This window comes from Rhinoderma darwinii, chromosome 6 (genome assembly GCF_050947455.1).
Source record: "Rhinoderma darwinii isolate aRhiDar2 chromosome 6, aRhiDar2.hap1, whole genome shotgun sequence".
In the NCBI taxonomy this organism is placed as follows: Eukaryota; Metazoa; Chordata; class Amphibia; order Anura; family Rhinodermatidae; genus Rhinoderma; species Rhinoderma darwinii.
In genome coordinates this window covers 55,962,013-55,987,200 of record NC_134692.1, presented here as the reverse complement: position 1 = coordinate 55,987,200, position 25,188 = coordinate 55,962,013, and the positions used below count along the sequence as shown (strand labels likewise).

Below are 25,188 nucleotides of genomic sequence, written 5' to 3'. Positions count from 1 at the left end.
TCAATGATACCAGTGTTTTGTCAACTATGTCTTTCAGGTTAGGGAGATAAATCTGCACAGAGGAATTGGCCAGACCCATTTGAAACAGGAGATAGATGCCAGAACCTTGATAATGTGCTGGAATGAGTGCATGGAGAAATCTTCTTACCACAACAGAAGGATGGCCATTGAGGAATTTAATAAGCAGAACTATTGGAAGAAGAAGGGGTTGGCTATCATCCCTATGAAATTTCCCATTGGATCCATTGTGAAATTTTTTGGCCAGGTAATGTCTTAATGCCTTGGTACTGTATGCACCTCACTAGGCACTTTTAAAAGTATCTAGAAAGGGGGTGTGACTTAGCGTAGGAAAGGGCGTAGGCCTGAAATGGGCCATACGAAAACTAGGCCAACCAAGAGTGGGTATAAGGAAGAGAAAATTGTCCTGCTTGTCTTCCTAGATGCACCAAATTTCTCATAGAGCATGCACCCCTGTGATAGACTTGGCGCACCTACCCTGTCATACATAGATTATAGGTTTGGTAATATTTTCATCTATACCTAAATGTGTCCTGTGTCAGTATGTATGTCAGGGGTATTTCTCACCATTCACAAACTTATACTGAACTAACCATCTCCTCCACTAGACCAAACACAGGGTGGAGGGTTAACCCTTTTTTGCTTCAATTCTTTAGACCCAGAACTCTGTCCTGGACCAATTTTCAACACATACTGCCGTGCTGCGTGAAAACTGTTCCATACTGTAATCATGTTTTCAGTACGGGACAGTTTTCCCGCAGTGAGACAGGGACACCTAGCATCATAGATAGCTATGACGCTAGGAGCCCGGCTCCCTGCAGTGTGTTCGGTCCAGGAAATATTGCCGACATACACTCCGTATATCACGGACCAAACACGCTCGCGTGAATCCGGCCTCAGGGTAAATTCACACGTAGCAAAATTCCGCAGCATAATACACTAGCCGCAAAGTGGATGAGATTTGAACAAATCTCATCCACACACTGCGTAAATGCTGAGTGGAAAAACTGCTGGAATGCTGCTTATTTGTTGCGGGTTTTCCCCATTGAATTCAATGGGGAGGTAAAACATGCAACAAATAGCAAACGTCATCCCAGGGCTGCAGAACGACAGGACGTCGGAGGGTCGTGTCGCCATGGTAAGTATCCATTTATTTTTTTTCTGAGCAGTTTTCTGCAGCAGACATTCCGGCCAAAAAACGACACCACAATTTGGTGTGGTTTTTCGGCTGGAATTCCCTGCAGCGCACAGGGCAGATTTGCTGTTTACCTTTATGTAGTGTTCCCGCCCTGTGTAAATATAACCTAATATAAACAAGTTTTCCAGGCTGATTTTGGGTGCTGATTTTGACTCTATTTTTCAGCACAATGTTATTAAAAAGAGGCCATGAAGGTTTTGACTTTGAACATTAAAATCAGCGCATGGGTTTTGGTGCTTTTCAGCGCACAAATCAGCATTGGTGCAGTATTTTCAGGTTCCTGTTGACATCAGTGGACATTTTCTAGCAGATTTGGGCAATAGGTCATTAAGTTTTTTTTAAAGTTATTTTTAGCACTACTGAATTAGATTTAGCATACTGCAAAATTAGCACAGTAATTACTATGGCACTGATTCCTATTGAAAACGAGGAGACGCAAAATAGAGACATTTTCCACGCTTATTCCAACTCTGAAAACGCTTCAGAATTCGTTTGCAAAAAAACTGTGCGAACAAAGCCTAAGAGAGTGTCCAGGTCTGACAGTAATTATCAGCCTCTGGTCCAGGTGCCACTATGGGGACCTGGACCAATCGGGTTCCGATGACGGCACCCAGAGGCTGTCAGTTACAGCCAGATCTGGACACTCTATACAGCAGAAACGCTGCGGTGGTTGGAAGAAGGAGGACTGTAAATGTATACGTCAGCTCTACTGACTGGCACACTGCTAGCTGCCTTATATTTAAAAGAAGCTTCTGGTGAGGGTTATTATACAGTCTGATGGTGGGGTGGTGCGATAAAAAAATAGCCATATTTTGGAAAGATTCAGAAGTTACTACCAGCATTAAGCATGAATCCTTTGAATCTATTAGAAAAAAGATTCAAAGAAAAAAACTTCCCTTTGAATCTTATAAAAGGAGCACGTTGTAAGGCTGCCCAATTATCTCAAGAATCTTGCATTGAGCAAAAAATAGGCAAAAAAGATAGCCCTAATTTTAGTAATAGTTTTAGTAATAATTTTATGACCACATTTAATAGTGGAAACAAAAAAATCAGGGAAATCTTGGATAAGCATTGGCATATCCTGAAGAGTGATCCCTATTTAAAGGCAGAGTTACCAGATAGACCAATTGTTACTTTTAGACGCTCTAAGTCCCTCAAAAATATTTTAGCACCGAGCAGATTAAGGGCATGCCCCCACGTGGCGGATTTCCTCCGCAACTGTCCGCATCAATGCCGCACCTAATCCGGGTTGCGGATTACGGCTGCGGATCTGCCCAAAATGTGCAGTAAATTGATGCGGACTAGCTGCTGCGGACTGCGGAAAAAGTGCTTCCCTTCTCTCTATCAGTGCAGGATAGAGAGAAGGGCCAGCACTTTCCCTAGTGAAAGTAAGCGAATTTCATACTTACCGGCCATTGTCTTGGTGACGCCTCCCTCTTTCGGCATCCAGCCCTACCTCCCTGGATGACGCGGCAGTCCATGTGACCGCTGCAGCCTGTGATTGGCTGCAGCCGTCACTTAGACTGAAACGTCATCCTGGGAAGCTGGACTGGAGACAGAAGCAGGGAGTTCTCGGTAAGTATGAACTTCTATTTTTTTACAGGTTGCTGTATATTGGGATCGGTAGTCACTGTCCAGGGTGCAGAAACAGTTACTGCCGATCGCTTAACTCTTTCAGCACCCTGGACAGTGACTATTTACTGACGTCTCCTAGCAACGCTCCCGTAATTCCGGGAGCCCCATTGACTTCCTCAGTCTGGCTGTAGACCTAGAAATACATAGGTCCAGCCAGAATGAAGAAATGTCATGTTAAAAAAGCAAGACGCATCCGCAGCACACATAACATGTGCATGACAGCTGCGGACTTCATTGCGGAATTTAGAATCTCCATTGAAGTCAATGGAGAAATTCCGCCATGAGTGCGCAACCAGTCCGCCACTGCTCCGCAACAGACAGAGCATGCTGCGGACACCAAATTCCGCTCCGCAGCCTATGCTCCGCAGCGGAATTTTACGCATCGTCTAAACGAACACTTCTAAATTTAAGTGGAAGTCAATGGAGAAACGGGTCCGCTGCGGATTAACGCTGCGGAGTGTCCGCAGCGGAATTTAAGTGAAATTCTGCCACGTGTGAACCCAGCCTAAGAAGCTCCATGGTTTCTTGCTCGACTTTGCTCCCTAAGACACTTGGTTCCTATAAATGTGGTCATCAGCGTTGCATGTGCTGCACTAACATGGCCCACAAAGCCACTACTTATACATCCACAGTAACCGAGGAATCCTTTAATATTAGGAGCTTCCTTAATTGTGGAAGCTCCTATGTAATTTATATGTTGGAACGCCCCTGCCACTTACAGTATATTGGCCGCACAACACAATGCCTACGGACAAGGATCAATAACCATAGGTTTAATGTACATACGGGCTTTATGAAACATAGTGTCTCCCGTCACTTTGCCTCTACACATAGTAGCCTTTTTAATAAAATATTAATCACACCTATTGAACAGATCCCACTTAATGCTGCTAATAGATTCAGCAAGCTGAAACAGCGTGAAAACTACTGGATTTTTAAACTCAAGACCCTCCAACCAGACGGTCTGAATGATTTATCGGAATCAACCCTAGAGTAAAATCCTAATAGCGTTGTGTTACTATTGAATGATTGACACGTTGAAGTCCTATCCTTTTAATTCCCTTCATTGATAATCCCATAAGAATTTTTAGTGGTCCTTTGTTTAGGTCTGCCCACCTTTCATTTACTATCCTTTTGTAATCTATGGCACCCTGTTTGCCCTTTTTTTCATTTTGTTAATAATTCCCGTTTTCCGATTTTCCGTTTTTTTCGAACTAATATAAGGCTATATCTGTGCATTATTATATTCTTTTAATGAAAATGTTACTATAATAACTTTTTATATATGTATAACTTTTATAGTTCACATGTTTTTATACACAGACCGTTTAATATTATTTTAATAATGTATTATTCCGTTTTATCATGTCTTTTTGTCCAGTCCTATACGTGCTGACACCTTTTCTGCTTTAATTTATCCGCTGCTCCTCTATCTCACTAACGTTCAATTTGATCACCCGTTGCACTCTGCTATTCCAAAAGCATGGCCAATACGTTCAGCTGGACTCCTAGCTGACCTCTTCTGGGTTTGCATCCAAATGGATGTCTTGTAAGCATCTAAATGGACGCTGTCGCTCTTAGCGTCCAAATGGATGTCTTTTATGCATCTAAATGGATGCTGTCACTTTTAGCATCCAAATGGATGTCACTTTGGCATCCAAATGGATGTCTTGCATTAATTCATGCATCCAAATGGATGTTTGGGTCCCTTAACATCTAAATGGATGCTATTCTGGCATCCAAATGGATGTTTCAGTATTTAGCATCCTTTTGGATGATTTGTATGCCGCTTTAGTGTTTAAGTGAGGTCTATTACATCGATACGTAATTTTTTGCTAATATTGTATGCTTTTTTCTTTAGCATTGTAAGGTACTATTGTTCTTTCTTTTATATGTATAACCACTCATTGTTTTTGCTTACATTTATATTTTAAGTTCAAACCTTGACCTATGACTTCATTGGAGCACTCTGACCCCGGTCACATTGGCAGGTTTTTTTTCTAATGATACGTTTGCATTTAAGCAGTGTAGTTTGTATGCTTTCCCATGGCCTGATGAAGATGCCAGTGCGGCATTGAAATGCGTAGCCTTATTGTTTAATAAACCTTTATATTATTTTCTCTCGTACGTGACTTATCATTACTTATGTATTGATGCGTTAAACTGAAGTGCAGCAGCGCCCTTGGAGACTCCTTTTTTCTTGCATACCCAGCATACCAGCATTAAGGGGGTTGTCCCACAAAACACATGTATCCCCTATCCACAGGATAGGGGATACATGTGTGATCGCTGGGGGCCTTAGCGATAAGGAGAACGAGGGACCGAAAGTCACAAAAGACAGACCCTGGAAGTCTGAAGCTTCTCATAGAGCACTTCGGGGGACTTTCGGTTCCCTGTTCTCCTTATCGCTGGGGGTCCCAGCGGTCGGACCCCCGCAATCACACATGTATCCCCTATCATGTGTTTTGTGGGGCAACCCCTTTAATATCAATCCCAACAAGGTGTCAGTACTACAGAGAGACTTTACGTCTGACAATGGATGATCGCCAATCTTTAGATGCGACATCTGTATTTAGGAGACACAATTGGCAATAAACAGCATGGCTAAGGGGAAATCACCAGGCCCTGACGGTCTCCCGCTATAAATAAAAGTTAACTATTTTGACGTTTTAGGCCCTCCCCCTTTATGTTTCAGATCACTCAATACTTGTATTTACGTAAACGCTGCTTATTTGTTGCAAGTTTTCCACATTGAATTGAATAGGGAGGTCCGAAAATGATTTCAATGGAAGTCGGGGGCAGTTTTCTCCCGCGAGCGGTAAAACCGCCTTGCGGGAGAAAGAAGGGACATGCCCTATCTTCGCGTGGTTACGCCTCTGACCTCCCATTGACATCAATGGGAGGCAGAGAAAGCGTATTTCACAGAGTTTTTTTTGCCCGTAGCAATGGGCACGAGCGAAAAACACAGCAAAAAATGCGGCAAAAATTGCGGCATACGACGTGAAGGAAGGTCAAAATCTGCCTCAAAATCCCAAACGGAATTTTGAGGCAGAATTTTCCTCCTGCAAAAAACTCTGTGTGAACACAGCCTAAAGAGAAGCAGAGGAAACGGGTCCGTAAATACGGGTGGAATACGGATGACAACGGACCCGTATTTATGGGCACGGGTCCGTAAATACGGGTTAAATGCAGGTTAAAAACGTGTGACAAAGGACCCGTATTTACGCCAGTATTTACGGGAGGGAAAAAACACGGTCGTGTGCATGGGGCCTAAGTGCTGCAGTTTTCCGCAGCGAGCATTCAGGGCGAAAAACTTCACCACAGTTTCCGGGGCAGATACGCTGTGTAACTTTACTCATGGTGTCCCCCCTGTGTGAACTCAGCCTTATAGTTCTACTGAGGCCTGATAAAAATCCAATGGAATGTAGTTCATACTGACTAAAATTTTATCAAACCGCCTCAATAATATGATTCTTAGTATGAAGTATGCTGGAGGCAGGGCTTCATAGGAGTACAAAGATGGCGGACCTGGGGGACTTCATCAGGCCCCCAGGCTGTCATGCCAACCAACAGCACCCCCGCCGCCAGGGGCCGTTTGGACATTACAGGGGGTCACCCCCCGGTTTTTAGTCATTTAAATGGCGCGATCGCTATTTAACGGGTTAAACAAGCGGGATCGTGCTCGAACGGGATCCCGCTCGTTACCCGGAAGTGTCGGCTGTAACACACAGCCGACACACTCGCTCTATGGAGCGGGCTCAGCCCGTGAGCCCGCTCCATATTCCCCCACCCGGCGCGCACCGTATATATACGGCGGATGTTGGAAAGGGGTTAACACACTGGTATTCCACCAACTAAATTGGCACTTTTCCAGAGGATAGAATATGCCTATAATATTGTTAATGTGGATGTCATATTATAGCAAGACTATATGTTTATAATGCAGGGTTCCTATGGCAAACCACACAGTTGGGTTTTACGAGCCACATGTGGCTCCCGAGCCACTGGTTGGGGACCAGTCCTTGAACAACCATCTCTGTACCCAGCAAACTTATTTTGTTGCATAAACTTGCAATTCAGGTGTGGAAGGCAGCAAAGGAAACAATACACTCATTTCCCAAATTCAATACCTGTATAGCATAGTCCCATGTTCCCTCGCCTAAGCTCTGATTTTACATATTGGTAATCACTAGGGAACTTAACTTTAGGTGTTATATACAGTACCAATCCAATATTTTCTACTCTTTTACACAGCCAAAAGGACGCTATGATCTGCCTAGAACCTCGTTTTAGAAGTATTTACAATTCAGACATGCCCCTCAAGTTCAATTCTCTGCCACAGGTGGAGCCATATCTCAGTATTCTCTGATAGGGATATACAACTCCCAAGTTCCCAGGGGTATCATGTTTGCCCTTTAAACCTACCTCATGGGTGCCAAGATTACCTCTGTGCAACTTGCTATAGAGAGCAGATGGAAAATACAAATTCTGGAGTCTCCATTATTTGTGTCGCCTTCCATGAACAATTGAATGAAACCTTTGTACTTTGTAAATCAATGCTACTTGACACCAATGGGGAATGCTATTTTACATAGGATTGAGAAATTGTCACACTCTCCTTGTGTCACACTCTCGATGTCATTGGTACTCAAGGAGGGAAGCAGATTTTTTGTCACATGCCCTGGGACTGCTCCTACTGTAGGTTCAGGCCTTCTGGGGAGAGGTTATTGATGAATTTTCTATTCTTACTATATCTCCTATAACCTGAATTCTCAGGTTTTTCTTTTGAGCTTGTAGGATAACTCCACCTAGTCTCATCACTCGCGTATATTTCTGCTGGGGACTCTGTTCTATGCAAGGGAAGCTATAGCCATGAGATGGACCCCCAAGAACAAAATGGAAAAGAACTGGTCAACAAGACCATCCCGTACGAGCACATTGTATATAAAAATAGAAGATGCCGACAAAAATTCTCCAAGGTGTGGGGCTCTTAATGTGCCTCACCATTTATACAATTCTCTGCAATGTCACTAGGCTCTCAGCTTATGAATAATAGTAGGGTACCTTGAATGTCTGGTAACTGTGACTTCCGCTTATTGTGACATTTAAAGTAACCTGACGCTGATTATGTATACTTTTCCTGATAGTTGCAATGTCTGTATATTTTATTGACCATACATGCACGTGTATTTGTGCAATATTTTAATTCCTTTTATTAATTTTGAGTTCAATAAAAAAAATATTTAAAAAGAAAATATAATTAATAAAGGTGACAGAATTTGTAATAAAAACAATTAGAAGGTTCTGTTAGTCCCTGTAACATGGCCACTTACTAAAACAACAACAATCCTGGATAACCCCTTTAATTCTTAGGAAAACTAAGAATTTCCAAAAAAAGTTTGTTATGAAAAGGGGAGAAGTTTAGTTCCAATCTTTTTCCAGGTTTAATTATTTCACTATGTTCATCATTACACTCATTGTATATATGTTTTCCACAGTACGATATTTAGTCCTGTCTGTCAAGTATCTGATGTGATTTTTTAATTTAATTTTAAATACAAAATCATTGAATTAATATCTAAAGGAACTGATCAGTCTTGTGTGGTAATAAAACGTACAGATCCATAGCATAGTAAAAATAAAAGTTGTCCTTGGTTATAGGCGGCCGCTCTTGTCCATGTCTATTTGGATGGAACCGTCTTGGTCAGTCATGGTGGTGTAGAGATGGGACAAGGTGTTCACACAAAGATTATGCAGGTACATATTTGAATTTTATTTGACATGTTTAATTTATAGGATGGACATGCATTCATATAATAAAATCCAAATGAACCTGTTTTTTAGCCTGCATTTTTTCCTTTAATGTGCGGTTATAGCCTCATATATTTGTGACCTACTGTAGTGTCCTACACAAGTGTTTTCTAGATTTTGTCATTCTGCTTTTCTTCAGAAACAGGTAATAAAAAACTAACTGTAACTAAAGTGGAATTATTCTGTAAGCATGAAAAAGCATAAACTGTAATCTACCAATGGCGCCATTTACAAGTTGTGTTTCTGCAATGATTTTTTTGTGTTATTTAACAATACTTGGATAAAAGTTAATTGTATTGTTTTGCTTTCTTTAGATTGCAAGTCGTGAACTTCAGATCCCAATATCAAATGTGCATGTAGTTGAAACCAGCACAGCTTCTGTTCCCAACACAATGACATCGGGGGGATCCCTAGGGACTGATGTCAATGGCATGGCAGTGAAGGTGATCTAATTTACAATAGTGTGTTATCAGTCTATAGTTCTTGCTCAATGCCTCTGAATCATACTTTTATGAATGTTGCAAAAAGGGATCACACTTATTTCTTAATGTACTGTTCACGTCACATTTGTGATGTACTGTACGTTAAGCGTAACAGTGGGTAACATTAGCCTGTGTCCTTTTGACCTCCAAAAAGCTGGTATACGTCAGTATACTGTAAAAAAAAAAAAATGTTTCGATTATCGTCGTAGACTACATTATTTCATACAATGGTATAGAAACATATACTGTTTAGTATATGTTTTTTTAACATGGGAGCCTATAAGTGATGGATGCCACTGTATGGCATGCATCACAGGCCTCCATTTAACTTATAGCTTTTCTCGGTATAGACACTAAACAAATGGGAAAAAACATGATGTGAATGGGGCTTTATTCATATTTTTGTGCTTGATATGAATCATGGTTGATTATAGTCTGTCTCTGATTCCACAGAGTGCATGCCAAAAACTCCTGCAACGTCTGGAACCCATTAAAGAGGCAAACCCTAAAGGTTCATGGAAGGACTGGGTGAGCATTCATTTTACCTATAAAAACTGTCTGAATTACACTAAGGTAGTAATGGTGCTATATTAACTCCTTCGTGCAAAATTACATACATGTAAAACATAAATTCTTGCACAATGCCGTACATGTATGTCATGGTGATTGGGTGGGTTCACCAACGTGAGTGACAGATACGGCTCCTGTACAGGCAATAATGTACTGTTCTATAGAAATATGACATTACAGTTAAAAATAGACCCTCTTGTGAAAATAATTATCCCTTTCTCGCGACTTAATAGTATGGTGTGGTGTGGGAGACACGCGGTTTTGACGCTGTACCATTACTACAATTATTTGCAGCTGGTGTCAGCCATTATTTACAGTTTACACCCCGTCACAATGGCCAGATTTAAGATAACTCCAATCTCAGCAGTTTAACCCATTAGATGCTATAGTCTGTAAACCCATAGGCACCCCCATGACGCAATAGTGGGGTGCCAATGGGTTGCCATGATATCTGGGGGCCTAACGAAGCTCCCCAGCCTGCCATGTATGTAAACCTAAGGCAGGGTTTAATAAGCTGCCTGTCCATGTAATACTGACATGCATAATAATTGCAATATTATAAAAGTTAACATATCATTTATACTGAAGAATGAATGGTGTAAAAACAAACCCCAGAAAACAACGATGGAATTGCTGGTTTTTTTTTGGTCCCCCTCCAAAAAAAATTATAAAAATGATTCATTATATGCACCCCAAAATGGTGCCATTGGAAAATACAACTCATCCCGCAAAGAAAAGCCCTCTGGCCGATATATGTTATAAAAAAATCTGTTTTAAAAATTTGCCTTCAAAGTTGCTTGTTGTTATTCAGTAGGAACCTTCATTGTTTACTTCCAGTGGATACAATTCTGTCCATGGTCATGTGATGGACACACAGGTGCTGGGATCATTAGAAAACACAGCTCTGATACACATACACAGTGGCATAACTACCGCTGTAAAAGCCGTAGCGGCTGCTACGGGGCCCGCGGCATGAGGGGGCCCGTGCCTCCCAACGACACGCAAGTGGCGCCGATAGCAGCCGTTATGATTACAGCAGTAGTGACGCCACTACGGGGCACATGCCCTCTCATGCCCGGTGGCATCACTAGCACTGGAGGGGGCCCCGGTGCTTGCGACAGCAACCCCCTCTTGTAGTAATTGTGCCTGCATACAGGGGGCGCTATATGTGAGACACTATCTACAGAGGTGGGCTATATGTGGCGCACTATTTATAGGGGAAGCACGAGTTAATAAGTGCCCTATCTCCTGCCTAATCTTATAGTCGCTGTAATGTAGATAACAAAATTTTTGACTATTTTTAATTTTATGCTAATTTGTTTTAAATGCCCAACTTTTCACCTCCGTCGATGTCTTTTTCATTCTCACTTCGGTAAAGTTAATGTGGGAGTAAGTGACAGCACAGCGTGATCTCGTGAGATCACTCTGTGCTGTGAGTACAGCTGAACATGAATGAAGAGAAGTGTATGACGCTGATTCTCTTTACAACGCCCACTTGCTGAAAAGTTTAAAAAAAACTACCAGTTGGGCATTTAGAACAAATTAGCATAAAACGAAAATTAGTCATAAAAAATTATTATTTTTTTTTAAAACAGTTGTTATCTACATTACAGCGACTATCAGATTAGTTAGGAGATTGGGCACTCATAAACTGGTGACAGAGCCTCTTCAATGTAAATATTTATTCTGCCTGTAATCAGTAATGTACTCACTGTATGAGCTGCAGCGAGTTGATGGGTGGTTTGATTTTGATATGATTTTTTGGCACTATATACAAGAGGGGAAGCAGGGTGGCACTACATCCAAGGGGCGAGCAGGGTGGCACTATAAACAAGGGGGAAGCAAGGTGGCACTATATACTAGGGGGGCTGTGTGGCACTATACACAAGGGGGAGCTGTGTGGCACTATATACAAGGGGCTGTGTGGCACTACTAAGGGGGCACTGTGTGGCACTACTAAGGGGGGCTGTGTGGCACTACTAAGGGGGGCTGTGCAGCACTATCTACTTAGTGGGGTTGTATGGCACTGTTTACAAGGGGGAGGGCAGTGGCGCTATCTATTAAGGGGGGCTTCGTCGCACTATCTATCAAGGGGGCTGTGTGGCACTATATACAAGGGAGGGGGCTGTGTGGCGCTATATACAAGGGGGCTCTATGGCGATATCTAAAGGGGGGCTGTATGGCAGTATCTACAAGGGGAGGTGGTGGGCGCTATCTACATGTGGGGTGTGACTGTCTACAGGGGGCTGTATAGCACTGTCTACAGAGGGGCCGTATGGCGCAATCTACAGGGGGCAGTATCTATAAGGGGGGTTGCGTGTGGCAGCTGGGGGGGCCCCAGTCAAAAGTTTGCTATGGGGCCCAGTCTTTCCTAATTACGCCCCTGCACATACTGTAACGAGCTGTGCACCTGTGTATCCATTACATGACCATGGACAGAATTTTAATAAATGTTCCTACTGAATAACAATAAGCAGAAAGCTTAAACTGTGAGAAACTAAGCATATAGGAAAATTGTACATCTTTTAATAATACAAAAAAATAACGTGAAATTTGCTGAAACCGGACAACCCCTGTAACATTGGTCGATTGTGAGACTCTGCTTATACAGTTCTCAGTGAGCAAAGATTGATCCACTGCAGATAGTCAGCTTGGAGTTTAGTTTTTATATGAACACTGATTGTTTTTGTTTTATTTTTCTTGCTCTCAGGTCAATGAAGCTTTTTTGCAGTCAATAAGCCTCTCTGCTACAGGCTTTTTCAGGTAAGTAGAATATATTTTGGGCATCTCTTTCTGAAAGCGGATCTGGCACCTCAATATGCTGCCCTAAGTAAGAGCAGCATATTACAAGTCTAGGTCCGTTCTTCTATTAGCCAACAAAAATATTTTGCTGTTTGGCTAATAGTGGAGATCAAAGAATACACTGGACTCAGAGCTATGAATCCAGCGTTTTCATGAGAAGAGTGCTGCCACCGCCCCTCTTGGCGGTGATTGACAGGCTGCGGGGTATGCCGATACACAGCAGCCAGCCATGAGAAGGGCAGGGGGAGAGGTGGGGGAAGCGCTACGCTCATAAATAGGAGTCCGTTGTATTCTTTCAATGTTCCAAACAGCACAATATTTTTTTGTGCTATTTTTGCTAATAGGGGAACAGACCTGTCCCTGTAATATGCAGCATTTTGATGTGACAGATCCTCTCTAAGGCATTTTGTAATATTTATTACAATGATTTTTTATTACAGATATGATTAAAACTCTGCCAAATGATAAATATAAAAAAATTGACGGGGACTCTAGTCCATGTAGAAACATGGGACAATGGTTTTGTTCATAGACACATGACTGCCACAGCCAATCACAATTTTTTTACCCCCAGCTTTTGGTAGCATTTGGCAGCAGTTTAGACATAGTTGTTGGGGTTCAAAAACCCCTATACGCCCAGTTCACACAGTTTATTTACGCTGATTTTGATGCGACAATTTAATTTCAATGGGAGGCAGAGGCGTTTCTTCCACGACGGCTTTTACCCGCTTGCGGTAAAAAAAAAAGCGGCATGCTCTTTATTGCTGTGGTTACGCCTCTGACCTCCCATTGAAATCAATGGGAGGCAGAGAAAGCGCTTTTCGGAAGGTTTTCTGCCTGCGGCGCTCAGTGGCCACTTACGAAAATCGCGGCAAGAATTGCCAGCAAGAAATTGCAGGCAATTCCAGAAGGAATTTTTAGGCAGATTTTTCTGCCTGCAAAAAAAACTGTGTGAACAGGGCCTTAAGAAGATTCCTGTTTTTCTGCTGTCAGACTTTTAGGCGGGATTCACACGAACGGGTCGTTCCCGAGCCCGAGTGCCGGCCGGTAAAATCGGCCATTCTGCCCGGCCGGTTTGCATAAAGTTTTGCATCCGTGCCGGGCCGGGCAGATCCGGACAGTGACATCAGCGGCAACTCCTGAAGGGGAATCCCCATGTGTTCGGGGATTCCGCTTCAGGAGTTTCCCCTGATGTCACTGCCCAGATATGGACAGAGACATCAAGCGCTCTGTCCAGGAGCGGAATCCCCGAAAACACGGGGATTCCGCTCCTTCAAGGAGCTAAAGTGCGGCTAGCACATAGCAGAGCGGGGAGATACCTCCATGCTCTGCTATAGTGGCGTCGCTACAGTAGTAGCAGCCGCAGCAGCAGCAGCTACAGCTGCTAGCGGCGCCATCGAAGGTGTCGCCGAGCCAGGGTGATTTTAACAAGCAGGGGAAGGGAGCCAGCGCAGCGCTCCCTCCCACCTGCTGTACACCCTGGCCCTGCCACAGTGTACAGCGATGCCATTCGTCAGAATGGCATCAACTCCTCCTCCTCACATGCACTCTGCGTTGTGAGATGGAGGAGATAGAGCGCAAGCGCCGGGAAACCCGGCCATCACTCGGAACACATTCCGGTGATGGCCGTGTAATACCCGGCCCCATAGACTTCTATGGGAGCCGGGCGGCCGGGTACCCGGGCGAAGATAGAGCATGTCCTATTTTTTGACGGCCGGATTTCCCGGCCGTCAAAAAATCGGTCGTGTGAATAGCCCCATTAGGGGTCTATTATTCCTAATGCAGCCGGGTGCCGGCCGATTTATGAACGGCCGGCACCCGGCCGGGAAACCCTGCCGTGTGAATGAGGCCTTAGCCCTACTTGACTGTTTTTTGTGAGCTGACAGAAATAAAACTGCTTCTGTCAGGGATTGGGGATACCATTACAAAGTCAATTCCTGGCGTGAACATAAATGATTGAGAACTCTCTACCTGTTGCCAACATCAGCAAGAACTCAGACAGTGTAGCAGAATTTGTGTATCATTTCTTGTATCCTGCGATGGTATGGATCCACAAAGGTAAGGGTCAGTTCACACGTAGCCTAAATACTGTGTATTTTCCGGAACGGATTTCATTGCAGAAAGTCTGCAGCATAATACAGTAGCAGCAGAGTGGATGAGATTTGAAGAAATCTCATCCACACGCTGCGTAAATTCTTAGTGGAAAAAACGCTCAGAAATTGACATGCGGTGCAGAGTTTTATTCTGCAGAATGTCAATTGTATTTGTGTAGACCAGAATTTCCCAACCTTTTTGGACTCGAGGCACCCCTGGAAAAAAAAATTTTTCTCAGTACAACCCTACCAAAAATTTTTGTAGAGAAAGACAGAAAACTGCTAAAGACAAGCACTACACTCATAGGGTATGTTCACACAGCGTTTTTGCCTCAAAATTCCTTTAGGCAGCATTATTTAACTTTTTTTTTTTTCCGCGTTTTTTTAAGCCGTTGAATGCTAATGCAAAAGACGCAGGCAAAAAAGTGGGGAGTGCTATCTACAAGAGGGCTCTGTGGCACTACGTACAAGGTGGTGTGTGGCACTACCTACAAGGGGGTGTGTGGCACTCACCCCCTTATAGGTTGTGCCACACAGCCCCCTTATAGGTTGTGCCACACAGCCCCCTTATAGGTTATACCACACAGCCTCCTTATAGGTTGTGTCACACAGCCCCCTTATAGGTTGTGTCACACAGCCCCCTTATAGGTTGTGCCACACATCCCCCTTATAGATTGTGCCACACAGCCCCCTTATAGGTTGTGCCACACAGCCCCCTTATAGGTTGTGCCACACAGCCCCCTTATAGGTTGTGCCACACAGCCCCCTTATAGGTTGTGCCACACAGCCCCCTTATAGGTTGTGCGACACAGCCCCCTTATAGGTTGTGCCACACCACCACCTTGTAGGTAATGCCACACAGCCCCCTTATAGGTTGTGCGACACAGCCCCCTTATAGGTTGTGCCACTCCACCACCTTGTAGGTAATGCCACACAGCCCCCATGTAGGTAGTGCCACACAGCCCCTTGTAGGTAGTGCCACACAGCCCCCTTGTAGATAGCACCCACATCCCCTTCTTCCTATACATAGCGCCACCGTAGCTCCCTAAAGGAGCGGAATCCCCCTGTGGCCGGGGATTCCACTCCTGGATATTGCGCTTGATGTCTCTGTCCATATATGGATAGTGATGTCAGGAGCTCCTCCTGGAGCCGAATCACCGGCCAACGCGCCGGCAATGCCGTGAACGGGGATTCCGCTTCAGGAGTTGCCCCTGATGACACTGTCCATATATGGACAGACACATCAAGCGCTACGTCCGGGAGCGGAATCCCCGACCACTGGGGGATTCCGCTCCTTCATGGAGCTACGGTGGCGCTATGTATAGGAAGAGGGGGATGGGGGGTGCCATCTACAGAGGTGGGGGTGCTATCTACAAGGGGGCTGCAAAAAATCTCCTCCTCACCTGCACTTCGCGCTGTGAGGAGGAGAAGAGAAAGCACGGCCACAGTGGTTCAGAGGAGAGTCGCGGCACCCCTGGAGGGTTCTCACGGCACCCAAGGTGCCGTGGTACCCCGGTTGGTAAAAAGTAGCGTAGACGCTGCCTTTATGTTGTGGGATTTCCCCATTTAATTCAATGGGGAGGTAAAAGCCGCAAAAAAAATAGAAGATCGCAGCGATTCCACCACAAAAAAATGCAACTAAAAAAAAAAAAAAAAAACTTCTACTTTTTCCCTTTTTTTAATCTGCAGCATGTCAATTGTATTTGCGTAAACGCTGCTTATTTGCTGCGGGATTTCCCCATTAAATTCGGAAAAGCGATTCTGCAAAAAAGTAAACTCAAAAAACAACAACTTATACTTACCCAGAATTCTGTGTTTCTTCCTTCAGGCCGGCCTCCTGGGATGACGTTTCATCCATGTGACTGCTGCAGCCAATCACAGGCTGCAGCGGTCACATGTGATGAAACGTCATCCGAGGGCTGTAGAGCGTCTGATGTCAGGACCCGTCGCCATGGCAAGTAGCCTTTTTTTTTTTCCTTCGCACCACAATTTGCTTTTTGCAATTTGATTTATGCAGCGTATCCACCCTGTGTGAACATACCCTAATAGTGATTCATGCAGTTGTTTCTAATAAGCAATCATGCTATAAGTTGCATGAATTTGTATAGCGGCAAGTGAAACCAAATCTCGTTTAGCTCCGTGATCTCGCGAGATTTCGTATCCGTTGCTGGAATCTCACAAAAAAAGAGTCAGAAGTGTCAGGATTCTGAGTACACATGACGTCCAGGCTGGATTTCATGTGTATTCATTATCAGGACACTAGTAATTTTAGGGCTTGTGTATGAGGCTGCACATAGTGATATATCTATATCGCTAGTGCAGTGTAAATGAATGGAGAGGAGTGCATGATGCTGATTGGTCAGCGTCATGCACTCCTCTGTACAACGCCCACTTGGTCGAAAGTAAAAGTACGCCCACTTGGGCATTAAGAAAGCTCATTAGCATAAACTTAAATCGCTCCTAACTTTGTGAAAAAAGATTGTTTTTTTAAATAAAAAGCATTACTGTGACCTACATTACAGCGCCCATCTCCTTATGTAGGAGATAGGGCACTTATAATGTGGTGACAGAGTCTCTTTAATCCCTCAGATGCCACATTCAATTCTGACCTCAGCGCCTAAGTCGTTTTACAGAGGGAAGGGGCTTCCTGCATAAGCCTATTGGCAGCCCCGCAATGCGATCATGGGGTACCAATGGGTTGCCATGGCAGCCCGGGTCCTATTAATGGTCCTCAGGTCTGCAATCTATAATAGCCTTTTGGGCCCTATACCGCAAAAGTGTTAAGTAAAAAAATGTTGCTTTTGGAATGCAGAGATTAAAAAAGAAAAAATTGCTTCGTCCTTAAAGTTTAACCGTTTTTTTTTTTTCATTTTTTACCATAAATTAATAGTACAAGCAAATATAAGAGACTTTGTAATATATGTTATTAGAGGGAAAAATGCCTCTTTCTCCACTTATCAGACTACTCTACTTCTCCCCGTTTCCTTCACAGATTACTCTCTCTGAATGTACTTCTACAATAAGTATTATGTAAGGTAGAGATGAAGACTGCTCACTGAGGGACCAGGTTACAGCTTCCTATAGAAGTCTATGGAGAGGAGAGGGGGAGTAGGAGGAGGAAAAAGCTGCAAAGAGACACAGACAGGCACAGGGGTGATACTATAAAACACTTACTAGAAGCAGCATACTTGACATTACACAGCAGTAATAAGCAGCGTAACTGTGAATCAAGCACTGGGGTGACATATAACTCTTGAAGCAGCAGCGTCTGTGGTTACCCCTTCTTCTGTTTCTCTCCAGCTGCTCTCCCTCTCCTCTCCATAGACTTCTATGGGCAGCTGTAACCTGATCACAGTGAGCTGTCTTCATCTCTGCATACAGATTTTATCAGTCAATTGAGAGTCAATGATTAGTGTAGGAGGCAAGGGGAAAGGTGTCTGATAAATGGAGAAAGAGGCATTTTTCTCTATAAGATATATTACAAAGCTTCGCATATTCGCTTGTACTATTGATTTATGGTCAAAAACTTAAACAACATTTACATTTTAAGTCACAAACTAGGACTCATCTTTAAGGGGTTAAATGAAAGTTTAAGCATATTATTCAATGGAGGAATTGGCATTAGCATTGTCATATGAGAACCTCAGCACAGAAACAAAGTAAAATTATCAAAGGCTTAACTTGAAGTTCCAGTTCTCCAATGCAAAATCTGTAACAGGTCCTCCCACCTACCATGTTCCATGTAGCATAATGGTGTAGTTTAATGTGGCACTTGGGCTTTTTGGCCCCCTCATGCACCCTGGCACAGGTGCGACTGTTACATCTGCACACCATATAGCTATGCTGCTGTACGTTTTCATTAGTGTTCTGGTTGTTGCAGCCGTCCTACAGCCTTTTAACTCTTTTAGATTGTCACGCCTAGGTGTCATATAAAGGAGTTTAACTATCTGTGTTCTTTACCATTTGCTTTATTCCTACAGGGGATTTGGCAGAGAAATGAACTGGGACAAAGGAGAGGGCAACCCAGCTCACTACTTTGTATTTGGCGTTGCTTGTTCTGAGGTTGAAATAGACTGCCTGACCGGAGATCACAAGGTATATAGATCATGAAGAACCATGTCTTCTACTGACCCTTTAACTGCTTATGTGACATTATGGTGATATCAACATTTCACACAAGCCCTCCCATCCTGCACCTGACTTAAAATATTTCTTGTGCTGCCGCCTGAAAGGTTTAACATCTGAAATCATTTTCAGATATACTAGTCCTTCTCAATAAATTAGAATATCATCAAAAAGTTCATTTATTTCAGTAATTGAATTAAAAAAGTGAAACTCATATATTATATAGATTCATTACATACAGAGTGATCTATTTCCAGCATATTTTTTTTTTAATGTTGATGATTAAGGCTAACAGTTAATGAAAACACAAAATTTAGTCTCCCAGAAAATTCGAATATTGGGTAAAAGTTCAAGATTGTAGATTCACACAAAATAAAGATTTAATCCTTTATTTTATTTTTTGTTGAGCAGTCGCCTTAAATAGTGATGGAACTCTGCTGGCGGCATCTTGGAGAGCAGCCAAAATGATTTTTATTTGCACGTGTCCATCTACTACTCTATTACTGGGCTTGTTTCTTGTTGCCTCGGATTCACTATTCTTCTTTGACATGTATCTAATTAAAATCTACAATCAGGCAGAATTCCGCTAAACAGGTTTCACTACCAAAGAATCATTCTGCCATTATAATACTAAGGAATTCTTGCCTAGTAAGATTTTATATTTGGTTTTTCACTAGAATCTCCGCACAGATATTGTGATGGATATCGGATGCAGTATTAACCCAGCTGTGGACATAGGACAGGTATGGTTAAAATTAAAAAAAGTGGTTTGCATGTGGACTAGCTGAAATGTGGATTTTTAAGTGCGGGGCACCGTTGGGTTTCCATGGCAGCCGGGGGCCTAACAAAAGCCCCCAGGTCTGCCTTAAGCATCTGCCTATAAGCCCTAATAGATTGCATGTCAGTTTTACACTGACAGGCAATAATGCTTTCGTATACTAAGTATAACAAATCATTATATAGGCGATCAGCAGATCACATGGTAAAGTCCCCTAGTAGGAGAAAAATGTAAAACAGTTAAAGTTTATGAAAAAAAATTACAGTAAAAATATAATAAAACGACTTTGTTCCCAAAAAAATAGTTTTATTTTGTAAAAGTGTAAAAAAAAAGTAACACATACACATATATGGTATCACCTCGATCGTAACGAGTGAAACAATAAAGTTAATGCATTAATTAAACCACTGGGTGAACGGCGTCCAAAAGAACCGCAAAAAACGATGGCAAAATTACTTTTTTTCTCCCATCCCCACCATAAAAAATAAAATAAAAGTCAATCAATAAGTCCCATGTAACCCAAAATACTACCAATGAAAACTACAACTTGTCCCGCAAAAAACAAGCCCACATATGGCTACATCGACGGGAAAAAAAAGAAGTTACGGCTCTTGAAATGCAGCAATGCAAAAACAAGTAATTTTTTTTTTAAAGGGTTTTTGTTTTGTAAACGTAGGAAAACATAAAACTTCTACATATTTGGTATCCCCATAATCGTGCCGTCCCATAGAATGAAGGTAACATGTTATTTATGCCTCATAATGAACTGCGTAAATTTATAACGTGAAAGACAATGCTGGAATAGCTGTTTATTTTCAATTCTTTCCTAAAATAAAGTTTATAAAAGTTAACCAATATATTATATAAACCCAAAAATGATGCAATTGAAAAATACAACTCGTCCTGCAAAAGAACAAGCCCTTATACGGCTATGTCGACGGAATAAAAAAAAAGTTACGACTCTTAAAATGCAATAGGGAAAAAACTAAAAATAATCCTTGGTTATTAATGCACAAAATGGCCTGGTCATTAAGGGGTTAATGTTGTGATTATGGCTAACAATTAATGAAAACCCAAAATTTTGTGTCTCAGAACATTAGAATATTATATAAGCCCAATTTCAAAAATGATTAATGATCAATGCGGCGTGGCATGGAGGCGATCAGCCTGTGGCACTGCTGGGGTGTTATCAATGCGGCGTGGCATGGAGGCGATCAGCCTGTGGCACTGCTGAGGTGTTATGGAAGCCCAGGTTGCTTTGATAGTGGCCTTCAGCTCGTCTGCATTGTTGGGTCTGGTGTCTCATCTTCCTCTTGGCAACACCCGGTAGATTCTCTGTGGGGTTTAGGTCAGGCGAGTTTGCTGGCCAATCAAGCACAGTGATACTGTGGTTATTAAACCAGGTATTGGTACTTTTGGCAGTGTGGGCAGGTGCCAAGTCCTGCTGGAAAATGAAATCAGCATCTCCGCAAAGCTTGTCAGCAGAGGGAAGCATGAAGTGCTCGAAAATTTCCTGGTAGACGGCTGCGTAGACTCTGGACTTTATATCATTTAACGTATTGAATAATTATACAAAATTCATTGGTATTCTGTACATATGTATCCTTTTTGGTGCTTTATATTTTCAGATTGAAGGTGCTTTTGTTCAGGGGCTTGGACTTTTCACAATTGAAGAGCTTAAATTCTCTCCTCAAGGCGTACTGTACACTCGAGGCCCAGCTCAGTATAAGATTCCTGCTGTTTGTGACATCCCAGAACAGTTCTACGTTTCTTTGCTTACTGATGTTCCCAACCCTCACGCCATATATTCTTCTAAGGTATGGAATATCGTTTCCTCAGTAAACTCCTCTATCAAGCACTTTATCTTAAAGGGGTATTCTGGTATATAACACTACTTGCTAGAGTTCCACAGCCCCTTAACTGCAGTAATCAACACAGCACTGTCGTACTGCAGCTTTGCCCCATTCAACTTAAAGATTCTGAGCTGCAGTACCAGCCACAGCCACTGGATCAGGGCAGCACTGTGTTGTATACTGCAGTGAATGTACAGTAGTTCGGTGCTCCAGCAAATAGCACGGCTCCTTCATTCTGCTGATTGTGGGGGTACCAGGGGTCATACCCCCATCGATCAACTTTTTTGTGGGACATAGAGGGCTTGCTTATTATTTAAAATGTAAGCTGATATCAACTAATTTTGTAAGTCCCATTTAGGACTGGTCGGGAACAGGAATACATATTTTCCTAACTTTTTCATTCTATGTTTTAGGGTAGTTTGTTCCATTAATAATATTTACCCTAAAAGTTATTCTTCTAAATCCCCTGTGCATAGGGATGCCATATATGTGTACATTGCGTAACTTATGACGTTATTATAGCGCCGACAACAAAGACTCTAGTTTAGTTTTAAATCTATATCTCTTCCTAAACTTTAGACGCAGCCTCTGTACATAGGTGGTAATCATCCAAGTATAGAATTTGTATATGGGAAATTGCAAAAGTAGATAGGGGTTATAATAGATAGAAATTGGTACCCGGAAGTAATTATTGTATGTTTGAGAGGATGTGCTGCCGAAAACCATGATTTTTACTACTGCATAAAAGATGCGATAAGCCAATAAACATGCATTTGCATGTTTGTCAGGTGATCACTGGGCCCTTTTACACAGGCAGGCCGATGATTGGGAACGAGCGTTCCGTTACCCTGATCGTCGGTTCATGTAAAAGGGCCTTAGATCACTGTTCTTTGGATCTTTGGAGGGAAAACCAGTTATGGAGATATAATTCTGAATATTTTTTTGTCTGAATGATGTACTGTCTGTACTGTATTCTGCAGGGTGTTGGAGAACCAGCTTTGTTCTTGGGATCTTCTATATATTTTGCTATAAAAGATGCTTTAACCTATGCCCGAAAAGAGAGAGGGATGTCAGAGCTCTTCACTTTGAACAGTCCAGCCACCCCAGAGAAGATAAGGATGGCCTGTGGAGACCGTTTCACCAATATGGTACTTAAACTCATAATGTGTTTTAGAGCACAGATCGGTGAGACTTATTTGGTCTTGGTAATATAATGCCTGAAGGAGTCCACGCAGACCGTAAACTGTCATAAAAGATTTTGCAAAAAAGACTGTGCTGAAAAGTGCTGTCATGCATGTCCTGAGCACACTCTATACGTTAAAGTCTAAAAAATTATAACGGAAGCAATCTAATGGCATTATTATCATACCCAAATATTCACATAGCAATGATGTGCTATGCAGTATTGTACAGACTTTATTAATTCCTTTTATTATCTTTCTAGAATTAAAGTACCTACAACAATGCATAAAAATACAAGGCTAAGCCAAATTTCATAGAAAGCCAATTAATATGTGAATTGTTCTGTATTTACAAGACATAAAAGAGTAGACAAAATTCATGTAGCTTGGACTGGGCCGGCCTTAGGCGTGTGCGACCTGTGTGAGTGCACATGGCTCTGCACCCTCGCAGCATGTAGGGGCACCACTGGACTCTGCCTCTGCTCCGTCCTCTGCTCTTAGTTACACACACACACACACACACACACACACACACACACACACACACACACACACGGAGGAAACGAGCAGAGGCAGCAAGAGAAGAGTAGGAAGCTCGACCCAGCAAGAAACCTCTGAGCCTGTCAGCAAGGAGAGATGGTAACTGCGTGTGTGTATATAAGTCTCTGTGTATATGTTTCCGAAGGTGTGTGTATACTGTATGTCTATATATGTGTCTGTATGTCTCTGTGTTAGTCTGTATATATATATATATGTGTGTTTATATGTGCCTGTGTGGGAATAGTTATCAGAGTGTGTTATCTGTGGTGTTACATAGGACTGTAGATAACAGCCACTACATTATCAGTACTCAGAGCTATCACTGTGTGTAATCTGTGGTGTTACATAGAACTGCAGGTAATATCTAATGCATTATCTGTACTGTGTGTATATATGTGCCTATGTGGGTATATATGGATCTGTATGTGAATGTGTCTCTGTGCTTGTATATATGTGCTTTTGTGTATATATGTGTCTTTATGTATTTGTATATGTTCCCATCTGTGTATTTGTGTGTGTGTGTGTGTGTGTGTGTGTGTGTGTCTGTATGTCTATATATTTACCTTTTATGTATGTATATATTCCAGAATGTATATATGTATATATATATATGTATATATATTTGCCCAAATATCTGTCTTTATGTATATGCAGTATATATGTTCCAGTATGTGTGTGTCAATATATGTGGTTATTTTTTTGTTTGTGGAGGACAGCAATAGAGAGTCCCGCACAGGGCACCATTCAACCTATAATTTTCTCATTCTTTGTTGCAGATACCAAAGGATGCGCCTGGCACCTATAACCCTTGGGCCATCAATGTGTAAAGAAACACACTGCTATGCAATACATTTCGCTTTTCTTGTAGTTGTAGTTTTGCAATTGTTTTCGCGTTTTATGAGAGCTTTCACCTGCTTTTCCATTTTATTTTATGGAAGAGTTTTTCCCTTTAAGACCTAATGAATCTATACACTGTATTAGAGGATTATCATAATAGGCCATGGGTGGATTCAGAGTCTTCTTTTTATCTCCATCTGTAGAAGGAAAAGAGTTATTCATGAAACATAATTCCAGTTTAAAAGAATTTGCATTACTAATCAATTAATCAAAAAATTGGAAATTAATTCTTATCATTACAAAACATTTGTTAAGGTTTAATGAGTTGCTACATACTAGATGAACATAATGTAACTGTGTATGTGTAAAACATGTCTTTATAGTTCATATTCCTGCATTATGGAAAGAAATAGCACTTAACATTCAGGCCATAGAACCATGCAGATTGTTATGTTTGGATCTGGAGATATAAACAAGAATACAATCCTCTGTTTCCGAGGATTAGAATAAATATCTCCTATTACCTGTCTATCCGAGTATCATCGGTGTCATTTTACATGCACTCTGGTTGATTTTGTGGGGGCACATATGAAACAATGCCGATTTATGTGTAATGCTTCCTTTAAATGTTTTATTAAAGATTTGGGTTACATGTGTTGTCATTTACTGTAATGCTCAGTACATTAATGCCTTCACAACCTGATTTTATTTTGGCTAATACTGTAAATATGATCTTTTTTTATATGTATTTGCAAAATCTAAAAATTACTTGTAAATACAAATTCTTTATTTGTCTTTTGTGAAGTTGTTAAAAAATTAAGTTCAGTTGTATCTCAAGGCCCTTACACGGGCCAATGATCAGGTAAACAAGCAAATGTATGTAGACGAATGATCGTAGTAACGAACATTCGGTCCAATGTTCCTGATCACTTCTCCGTTTGAATGGAGCAAATCAACAATGATCAACAAACTGTATTGCCAATCGGCGCTATTTAATAGGTGGTGAACACAGGCGAATATTTGGTAGTGTAAAATCAGCAGACGCACGAGCGTTTGCTTCTTCATTGACTGCTATGATCGTGAGCGAGAGTTCGTACAAACATTCATTCACTCGATCATTGGCCCGTGTAAAAAGGCCTTTAGTTGTATATGTATCTGAGAAAGCTAGATAACAACTGATATGGCTATTGCAATGACGGGGTAGGGAGACAGACAGGTGAGCCCTAATCTACCCACCACTCAGTCCCTGCCTACTTGCACGGCCC

General features: G+C 42.1%; 1 protein-coding gene across 1 annotated transcript in view; it reads left to right on the top strand.

The window, feature by feature from the left end:
• Nucleotides 1–24,573, top strand: part of LOC142655529 (aldehyde oxidase-like) — a 90,513-nt gene extending 65,940 nt beyond the window's left edge. The window contains exons 26-35 of the mRNA XM_075829787.1: nucleotides 38–265; nucleotides 8,513–8,608; nucleotides 8,977–9,105; nucleotides 9,598–9,672; nucleotides 12,425–12,477; nucleotides 18,590–18,704; nucleotides 19,412–19,477; nucleotides 21,141–21,329; nucleotides 22,346–22,513; nucleotides 23,863–24,573. Of these exons, the coding sequence (XP_075685902.1) occupies nucleotides 38–265; nucleotides 8,513–8,608; nucleotides 8,977–9,105; nucleotides 9,598–9,672; nucleotides 12,425–12,477; nucleotides 18,590–18,704; nucleotides 19,412–19,477; nucleotides 21,141–21,329; nucleotides 22,346–22,513; nucleotides 23,863–23,913 (1,170 nt within the window). The 3' untranslated portion in view covers nucleotides 23,914–24,573. The remainder of the gene's footprint in view (nucleotides 1–37; nucleotides 266–8,512; nucleotides 8,609–8,976; nucleotides 9,106–9,597; nucleotides 9,673–12,424; nucleotides 12,478–18,589; nucleotides 18,705–19,411; nucleotides 19,478–21,140; nucleotides 21,330–22,345; nucleotides 22,514–23,862) is intronic.
• The last annotated feature ends 615 nt before the right edge of the window (nucleotides 24,574–25,188 follow it).